This window comes from Embiotoca jacksoni, unplaced genomic scaffold (assembly GCF_022577435.1).
Source record: "Embiotoca jacksoni isolate LCO1_2020_lvr unplaced genomic scaffold, fEmbJac1.0.p SCAF_3, whole genome shotgun sequence".
Classification (NCBI taxonomy): domain Eukaryota; kingdom Metazoa; phylum Chordata; class Actinopteri; family Embiotocidae; genus Embiotoca; species Embiotoca jacksoni.
This window is the reverse complement of record NW_027185381.1, coordinates 23647004-23657005: the sequence shown is the minus strand read 5'-3', so window position 1 is coordinate 23657005 and position 10002 is coordinate 23647004. Positions and strand designations below refer to the sequence as shown.

The 10002-nt window shown below is 43.9% G+C and overlaps 2 protein-coding genes across 2 annotated transcripts; one reads left to right on the top strand and one right to left on the bottom strand.

Moving 5' to 3' along the window:
* Positions 1–368: 368 nt before the first annotated feature.
* Positions 369–1515, bottom strand: pdf (peptide deformylase, mitochondrial). Its single transcript, XM_069162436.1, has 2 exons — positions 1150–1515; positions 369–1003 (listed from the first exon to the last, which is right to left on the bottom strand). Exons 1-2 carry the CDS (start codon positions 1427–1429, stop codon positions 846–848), a joined length of 438 nt encoding a protein of 145 aa, XP_069018537.1. The 5' UTR covers positions 1430–1515; the 3' UTR covers positions 369–845.
* Positions 1516–2411: 896 nt separating this feature from the next.
* On the top strand, positions 2412–8265 carry LOC138206009 (serine-rich adhesin for platelets). The gene is made up of 7 exons (XM_069162432.1): positions 2412–2971; positions 3176–3399; positions 3534–3635; positions 4330–4431; positions 5158–5271; positions 5573–5681; positions 5938–8265. Exons 1-7 carry the CDS (start codon positions 2887–2889, stop codon positions 7332–7334), a joined length of 2133 nt encoding a protein of 710 aa, XP_069018533.1. The 5' UTR covers positions 2412–2886; the 3' UTR covers positions 7335–8265.
* Positions 8266–10002: the final 1737 nt, after the last annotated feature.

The window sequence follows — 10002 nt, the reverse complement described above, 5'->3', positions numbered from 1 at the left end:
AGTTGACATTGAGAGGGAGAGAATCTCGGTTCAAAGTTTATCTGCAAAATGAAAAATAAGTCTCGGGACTTTTTTTTTTTTCCCCATTTTCGACGTGAAGACGGCGTAGATGTCCCGTTTGTCATCAGCAGTAAAATCGGTGATCAAAATCTCTCGTGTATACGAATTACATTCAAATGATCGTCTGCTGGGGAGCGGCAACATCGAGATGCGTGACATCATGATGTATGAAATCAGGACGCGTGTAATCCAACACACCCACCAAATGAACCCGAGAACCGGAGCAGTGCGCTCCAGCTGAGATGTACGAAGTCTCTCAAGGCTGCGAAATGTTTCAACTGCCGAGGTTTCCTTCAGAAACGAGCGCGACAAAGTGTGTACGTTTATTTGTTGTAATATTTAACATGAGAACTCAAAACGAAACACGCGTTACATTAATATTAATGGCTTCTGTCCGTTTTGATTTATTTCAGAAAATTCCAGTTCCAGTAATTTAACCCACATCCGCGTTCCAGCTGTTGGAGCCACCTGTCGGGTCTCGTCGTGTCCCGGACGTCTTCACCGGGACAGCGGCAGACAAATTCCCCTCTTTATGTATCGAGCGTAGATCAGCCGCCACCTCAAAAGACATAATTTAGGGGTTTTAACATTCAGTTGACTCGGTTCTCGATGGTCCCGAAACTGAGCTCTTACTTTAACCAGAACCACAAACGGCTTCTTGCATAACAGGAAAGTTTCTCACAGGAAGGATTCAGCAAGCGTAAGGAGCGTTCAACCACACCGCGGTGCCTAAATCATCTCGTAGCACCAGCTTCGCGGTTTTGTGGTTCGGCAGTGAGGATCCTCTATTCGTTGTGCGCTTGCCAGTCGATGTTGACGAAGGTCTTGCTGTCCATGCGGTCGATGTACAAGACGCCGTCCAGGTGGTCCATCTCGTGCTGGAGGATCCGAGCTGACCAGCCGCTGGCCTCCCATGTGACCGCTTGCCCCTTTTCATTCAGACCTGCAGGATTAAAAAAAAAAAAAAAAACATACAGAAATGCCCTTTTAAAAAAAACCAAACTAAAATCATGTTTTGAGTCAATCACAAAGTCGAATTTTACCGTTATACGAACAGGAAATTTAGGATTAAGCCGTAAACAAGCGTACCGGAAACTTCCACGGACAGGAAGCGGGGAACCGCGGCGGAGAAGCCCGAGATGCTCTCGCAGGCCTCCTGAAAGAGCAGCGTCCGTCCGTCCAGCACCCTCAGCCGGGGGTTGATGAAGATCCTCAGGGGCTGGACGGAGAGGCCGCGGGCCTCCCTGGACGCCGGCGACGCCTCGTCCAACATCTTCTGCGGATATTCCAGCGCCAGGATGCGGAGCGGCACCCCGACCTGGGGCGCGCTGAGCCCCACGCACTCCATCTTCCGCATCACTTTCACCATAGTCTCGATGACCCGCCGGATCTCGAGGCCCGTCACGGCCGCGGGGTCGACGGCGGCGGCGTGCGAACGCAGCACCGGGTCCCCCACCTGGCACACGTGGCCGTACGGGGGACTGGGAGGGGCTATGACCTTGCGTTTCACGAACTGAAGGTAGGAGCGCACTTTGACGCTGCTGGAGTGACGGCGGATGTGCGGAAGACGGGGGGGGGGACGCTGTCGCAGAGGTCAAAGCGAGGACGCCGGGGCGACGGCCCGCCGACGCACATAGTCTGAACCCCCTCCAGGAGAGCCGGAGCAGAGACGCCGATGAGGTCATGGTGCAGCTGCAGCTGGGAGGAGGCCGGCAGGGACGTCAGGCAGAACAGAACAGAACAGGGAGAACATTTAGTTCATTTGGTTAGACATTTCAATGAATCATCTAGATAACACCAAAAAAAAAAAAAAAAAAAAATTTCAAACTCATTTCCCAAGTTGCACTTTGGTTTCCGAATCAAAACAAAGATGGCGGTAATCGGCTGTCAGCAATTTGAATTAATTTTTTTAATTTTTTTATCATTCAGTCGATTTTTTTTTTTTTTTTTTTTTTCATATTAGCAGCAGAGTCCTTTCATTTGTTTATGTTACTGGATGAATCATAGTCATGCAGTTATATTCAATATTCTTCCCGCTCCCCCAATTTAAAAAAAAAAAAAAAAAGAATAGGCACGCGGTACGTCAAACAAACACCGCCCCGCCGGGGTATCGCGGTGAGCCGAAACATGCGCACCCACTCGACGGCTACCACAAGCTACGAAGCTAAATCGTTAGCACGTTGAATTTTAAAATGTGCCGCGACTACCAAGACGTAGTATTTGCATTTTGTTTTTTTTAATGACATAATATTTTCCGTTACCTGACAGTAATGGGCCCGTGCTAACTGAAAAGGGACCGCATATCGAGGAAGGTGAGGTCAGGCGAAGAAAGGTTCACGGCGACATGCAACCACTTCCAGGGTAACAACGTCACGTGACACAGTCAATTTCAAAATAAAAGTTTTTTTTTTTTTTAAATTTTTATCTTTTATTCACGAAAAAAAAAAAAAACTTCAAATTTACATCATAAATATTAAAGGTTGTGCTGATCCGTTCTGTGTTTTCAATCACAAATGGTTCCCCCCCTCCTATCGCAACCTTTTTCCTTTATGAACTTTTATTTTGATAACAAACCGGTAAGCGTGTGAAGGAAGTCATTTGCAAAAAAAAAAAAACATTTTCAAAATCGGAACAGCCTATAAGTAGTTTGGGAGCAGGATGCGTTCAGCGCCGCACGTCTTCCAACTTGCCGGTACATGTCCAGCTGGGCGGACCGGTGGTTGGTTTCGGTCCCGTTCATGATCGAGGCGGGTTCAAAGGGGGTCCGGCGGGCTGATTCCCGGCTGAGCGTCACCGAGCACCTGATGGACGGTGGAGAGCTGCAGGATGGATGTTTGCAGAGCTTCCCAAAAGTTACCGGTGTGGATCATTGAGCATGTTTGGGCTCACAAGATGATGGATATACAAGAAGGTTGGTTCTCGGTTGATAGTAAACGCAATAACTTTTAGATATCGGGTAGAAAATATTTTTTAATATTGTGATTTGTAAACAAAGAACATATTTGGCAGGTCACTGCACAACATGTTAGATCTTGCCTTTTTTTAAAAAAATTTTTTTTTATTTACAGCTGTGGTCGAGGCGGTTTCATTATGTCATCATGTTGTCTCTTCACAGTGGTGGACCCCTCCAACTGGCCAGATGTGGACTCCCAGCCTCTGAGCCTCCAAGACTCCTGGAGGCTGCGAGTCGCCTCCGCCCAGGTCTTCTCCATCGTGAAGACCCGGGACATGGAGCACTTTGAGAGAGTGATGGACTTTCTGCAAGCGACTTATCAGCTTCAGCCCAGACTGGTGGCTGCCATCAAACACATGAAGATCGTGTTTGGCCTCAAGACCATGGTACTGCTTCCAATGATTTAACAAACATGTGCAATCATGTAAAATCTGTGTGACGTGCATGTTTTGTTATTGTATTGTATTTTTTTTTATAATTTAGATTTCCTCTTCCATGTGGTTATTGTCTTTCCCTACAGGTTATTATGTGGATGCTCAAAGAGGGTCGAGGAATGATTGACACGGTGTCTAAAATCGTCCAGTTCTTCCCAAGTAAACTACCTCAGTACCAAGATCAGTGTGTAAGTGTCCAACACTGCAACTCTGCTTATTTTTAGTTATAAATGCTCCTATGCACTTCACCATTTATATATAAAGGGAACAAATGACTTTGTGATATCTTTTAAAGCATATAGCACAAATTAGTCCCTTTTTAGCTCGTTGTTTTGGTTTTACAATCCACAACGTTCCTGTTTTGGTTCATTCTCATCAATCTAGTTTTAAAAAGCAGTATTTTTTTTTTATTATTATTATTTTTTTGTACCTGCTCTGCACCTGACAGGCAAAGCTAGTAGCCAGCTGGTAAATATATATTTCCCTCAGCAACTTGGTGGAGACTAAAACAGCTAAAAGGAGAGCCAATGTTGTATTTATGTTCAGCACTTGGACACAAGCACAGCTTCAAAATGAAAGCTCATGTTTCTCCATGTCTGCTGGATTTAGAAGTAGTCAGCTGTTTGCTAATATTAGCCGTATCAGATTCATGAAACGGTTATGTGTGCAGTTGTAGCAGCTCCAGGAAAGTCCAAGCGAATTAAGGGAGCATCATTTGATATTAAAAGCAGACCAGCATTTAAATAGAGTGTACATGCATTGATTCCTTTAAAAACAAAAACAAAAAAAACCCACCTGCTGTGTTTTAAATGTCAACCGCAAAGCCTCACGATTCAGACAGTGTAAACTCTCAGTATATATTTTTTTTGAATTCTTCCACAGAGCCAACGTGAAATGTTCCTCATGAGGAAGAACCACGTGGACTTTAAGGGTCTGGCACAAGCACTCGCTATCGACAAGGACAAGTTTAAAGGTTATATCAAGGTTAGTTTACTCCACCTCACTGGCTCATAACGGTGGGAATATCTTGCTTAAGATGACTTGCAACACAGTAAATAGCACCTTAAAGTAAAGAGGAAATGACGAGTAATAAAACTGCAAAGATATAAAGTAAATGGAAATTTTACCCAATTACTAACTATATATTTGACTAATAATCAAATATTTTCAGGAGAATTTTGAATAGTAGTTTTGCTTGAAATACCTCAGTTAACATAAAGAGTACAGAGCGCTAGTTTCTCCTCCAGCTCACCATTGTGAGTCCCTTTCTGTCCAGCAGGATGCACTACAGATCTACATTTAAAACCTTATTTATGGCATACAAATGTTGAGCTGCCCACAAACATCCAAAACAAGGATTTAATTTGGGGTAATAAATACTTTGAATTGTTGTTTCTTCCTTTGACCCACCACATCTTGTAAACTCGTTAACCCTGAGAGGAAGCTTATGCTGAAATGTAGTATTTCTATGTTCTGCTACTTTTTACATCTGGTTACACTTCAATTTAGAGGGAAATATTGTACTTACAATATTTATGTTACAGCTTTGTTACTTATCCAATTCAGATGTATACTATAATTTATTATAGGTCATGAATGTATTCCAATGTCACCCAGCTGTAAAAAAAAACAAACAAACTTAAAACCAGCTCCACCGTGAAAGGACTTATCAATGCAATAATACTTACGATCCAATAACATGTCTTTCAGAATCAGATGGAGGAGCAGTACGGTGAACGTTATGGCCAGAAAGTGGAGGAGAGGCTGCTGCACTATCTGTGTGAGCTGGAGACCGTGTTACCAGGAGATACCCACATTGATAAGGTGTGTGTGACATGTTAGTGTGTGTTTTAATCTAGTTTGGTGTCCCCTTGTGTAAAAAAAAAAAAAGAAGAAAACTTTACAGCGTTTAAAAATGTTTTTGTCTTTAATATGAGCGTTTTAAAGTTACACTGGAGAGTTTTTAGTTTTTTTTTGTAGGTAAATAGTTGTGTTTACTTTCCCCTCGAAGCCCACTCATCAAAACAATTGTCGAAAAGCCCACCAGCTGCCTTTAAGTCTTCCCACAAGAGAACGTGAAGGACTATAAATGACCGTCGTTGCCTTTTTTGAATGTGTGTCCCAGATACTGAAGAAACAAAGTCCCGTGACTGAAGAAGAGAAGCTGCTTCTGGAGGTAATCACCTCTGACTCCACGACCATAGCAACAACTCTGAAGAAACTGCTGCACTGTGGTAAGAAACCTTTCCCCAAAATGAGCAGATGAGGAGTATAATGGGGGGGGAAAATGTCATGAATCAAGCAAAAACAGTATTTTCTGCTTTTAATCTCACTCTATGAGCTCTGATTAAAACAACCAGGCTTAAAATGGCTGCAGGATTTCACTCATTTGGAACTGGTTTCAATTGAACACCAGGTTTTTTTCGGCTCATTCCTTCTCTCTGATGATGCCTTTGCTAATCAGACTGTGATGCTTTTCTGTCCCTTTAGATGTTGCTTCTTGTCGTCCAGCCGAGATTTCTCAGTCGCCCCAAGTTGGGAAAAAAGACGTGGAAATCTCTCAGCTCCCAAACTCTGCTCCGTGTGGCGGCTCGTCGAAGCTTCTCAAGTCAGTGGAAGGCGAAACTCTCCCAGAGATTTTTAGAGGAGAGGAGGCGTTTGGGCAAAATGTGTCGGAGGAGAGCCCGCTGTTGTTGGAGAATCGCAGCGATTCAGATGTCGGAGGACATCAGCAATCGGAGGGCGACGGTGAGCTCGTCAAGACAAAGGCCAGTCAGAGAAGCAGCGAGTGTGTTCAGGAGGCTGCCTGCTGGCCTCAGTTCTGCTCCAGACACCGGCGCTGGGTGAAGAGCATCCTGCGGGAGTGTCCCGACGAGTGCTCGGAGGAGCTGCTGCTTCAGGCCAATGTTTCTTCATCTCCCCTGCTGTTCCTGTCGTCCTCATCGACCTCCTCATCGCAGGACCTCACTCCCTCTAACCTCGTCCCCGGTCCCCCTGATCAACCACCTCCACAGACCTCCACCCGTCTTCAGACTGCAGCCCGGGGATCTGAACCGACGAACCCGGAAGATGAACTGAGCTCTGGCTCTTCTGGATCAACAAGCGATGCCTCTCAAACCGAACGTCTGTGTCGGCTTCGGTCAACCAAAGAAACTCCGCTGCCTGCTCTGCTGTCGCCGGTGGTCCGACTGGTAGACATCGCCTCCTTCAGTGGGAGTTACCCCATCTTTGAACCCCATCAAGCATCTCCGAGGTGTTTTACCATATCTAGTAATAAACATGCGGTCTCTGCTTCCAGTCCACGCAATTCTCCTTCTTCTACTTCTCAGTCAAAGGATTTGTCTTCAGTTTCTACTGCTAACCAAATCCCTTCCTCTGCCAAATCATCTCAACAAGTTGTCCACCAGAACTCCTTTAAAACTCGTCGTCAAACACGCAAAGCCAGTTCCTTGCAGTCAAAACCCGTCCGTCCCGCCGCCACGTCTTCTTCCCGCTCCGATCGTCCGGCCACCAGGTCTCAGACCAGCCGAGCCCGGCTGACGATATCCCTGCAGAGTCAGGCTGTGCTGCTGCAGTCCAAGCTGCTGCGTCCCTACGTGAGTCTCAGCAGGCTGAGCGCTGAGGAGTGTTACCGAGTGACCAAAGGGAGAAACTCAACCGGGACAGAAGAGCCTGCGGCGCAAGGCAGCGATGACGAGGACATGAGGGAGGAGGACGAGGAAGAAGATGCCGATTCTTCCTTCGATCCGAACGCTCTTTACACCAGTAATTCTTCAAGCAGTGACGGCGAGGACTCGCTGCCTTGCGATCCCGAATACAAACCTTGCATCAAGAAGAAAACGCTTCTCTTGGAGTATGAGAGCGCACGGGTGCTGAATCCAGTATAGGAGCATTTAAACGAACGGGTTGTTGCCCGAACAATACGGGAGATCTGAGACCAGAACTGTTGGCTAAAATCAGGAAACAATCTCTTGGCCAAGAGTACGTTTTTAACATGGAAGACGTTGATGTACAAACATTAGAAATGTATTTTAAGAAAATATTTATACCTCGTGTAAAACCAAGTTTCTGTTACTTATCAACCAACAAATACCCCTGTGGGCATATTTCTGCATCGACTTGGAGGGTTTTTCAGTCGAGCTCTGCTACAGAAGCGTTTATTGTTGGTGGATTCAGATTTTAGAAGTTGAAATGACGTCTCATGTAATGTTACTTGGGTTGATTCATCCTCTCAAACAATTGTTGGATCGAGTCGGCCACCAGACTTTTAAAAACAAACCAACTTGAATTTGCAATTAATATGCTAAATCTGCACTAATACACGTTTTCTATGAACAATTGGTCAAATGACTATTTTATGTGCAAGGGGCAAGAATCATCACCTGACATTTCCCCTCTGTTCTTTGGAGCCTTTGTGTTGTTTTGGTTTTACGCTCCACAGCTTTTACTGTTTTGACTCGGTTCACCTAATTTGCAGCTGCAGCAGGCAGCTGATCTAATTCAAATATTTAATAAAACTACAGTTGGTGCCAGCAAGTAGCCAGAAAATGGCTAAATGTAGCTTTTGATAGTCTGCGGACCAGATTTACTGTTTGATTGTTGGAGATGAGAGCTCCATATTGAAGGGTACTGACTGCACTATTGAGCAAAAAGGGGTTAATGTTTGTGAGGTGCTAATTATTTTATTGTTCCGTAGCAGGTGTGGCTTGAAGGTTTGAGTGCTCTGTAACCACAGAAAATGGCTTCACAGTGTATATTTATGGAAGTGTCAATGACGAATGAGAATAAAAAAAAAAAAACACAGCGGGGCTCCGACCAGACCTTGTGATGTGTTTTTCTGTTACGTTGGTCTCAAAATATCTGCACAACTGTTGAATGGAGGGGCCACGAAACTGACATGCGTAGTCTACCAGAGGATGAAGTTGTGAATGCCACAAATTCTCTCCGATTTAGAAGAAAATCTCTTGCATCTTGCAAAGAAGCTGATAGTCTTGTTCTTAAAGGGATCCACTGGAGAACCATATGTGAATGACACGACACGCATTCAAAGCATCAAAAACAAGTCCTTCAGTAAAAGTCTATTTTATGGCACCAAATCGTCCAAGAATAAGAAATGAATGCTTTCAATGGTCTCAACAAACGGATGTAGTGTGTGAATGGAGCTGAAGGGTGGACTAGCTTGTGTCCACCGTATCAGCAGAGTCGGACATGGACTTATGCTCCAAATGGGAGGGGTCATGTCTACTTCTTTTTAGCCCGATACGAGTCTGTCCTCTGACTCAGCCAACCAGCGCAGTGGCACGACACCAGCTGTGTGCAGGCCGGTGAAATACGTGTAGAGAACTGAGTGGAAAATCACTAAGGGTCATCGCTGAAGTCAAAAAGGCCTCCCCTGTATTTGTGTACGGGTATTTACACAGTTCTACTGGAGGGAATGTGGTTGGGGTAAAACGAGGACACCCTGTTACCTGGCTTTTAACACGTAGGATTAGGAAATGTTCCTCTTGACTGATACAGCCCGGACAGAAAGTTAAAAACAGGACAAGTGTAGGAAATCTGCTGCTTCCGGTGTTGCCTGCACCTGAAGCTTTTAATGTGGCCATTCGGTCATTCAAAGCATTTTGTTCTTTTGTTTTTCTCATTGAGTCAATAACCCAGAGATCCTGCAATGCTGCCGTTTAAAAGACTCTCTAATTGCACTGTTTTTTTTCTTCTTCACACTGAACCTAAATAAGCTGAGAGAGGAACTTCAAATTAGCCAAGGCTCTAAATGCTGTTTAGAACCGGCTCAAGCTTTGATGTGCTTGTCACAATACAAATAAACATATAAGTACTGTCAATAGTGACATCTCTGTGAGATATTACACCCAAAAACTTTTATTAGATTTTATCATAAAATGCTTCTGATTAATTCAAATGTGACCGAAAACAAAATAATTCTGTTTTTGGGTGTATTTTCCATTGAAGGCTTGTGTTTATTTAATCTTTTGTGTGCCATCAGTGAATGCTTTTGCCAAAACAGTCATGGATTAAGTGACCTTCAAGGTTTTTTGTGTGTATTTGAAACGAGGATTTCTTTATGTAATCATTGCAGCTTTTAGAACATTCTACGTGTTTACGCATTGCTCTGTTATCGGGCGGCTTTGATTTGTATCGTTGATTTTTTTTTAATCCACCGTAAATTGCTTAGTAATATAATACGTTTTTTCTTTCACATTGGTCCAAATCAGAATATCTCAAAAAACACCAGATAGATTGCCACGAAGTTTTATATAACATTGTCCTGTAGTTCTTTCAAAAATAAAAGTCATAGTTGGAATAGAAACATCACATGAAAATAAAACAACATAGTTCAAGAAAAAGAAAACAGCAAAAATAGTAGTTGTGTGGAAAAAAAAAAAGTTATACAACTACTTGATAAATTCTAACTCACACCAATGGAGAATAAACATTTTTTTTTAAAAGTCAGTGTTTGGCTTTTTCCTTGAGCTCTTTAACCCTTTCTTTCCACTGTTTTACGTTTGGGGGTTGCGGCTGCGGCCGTAGGATTGTAAT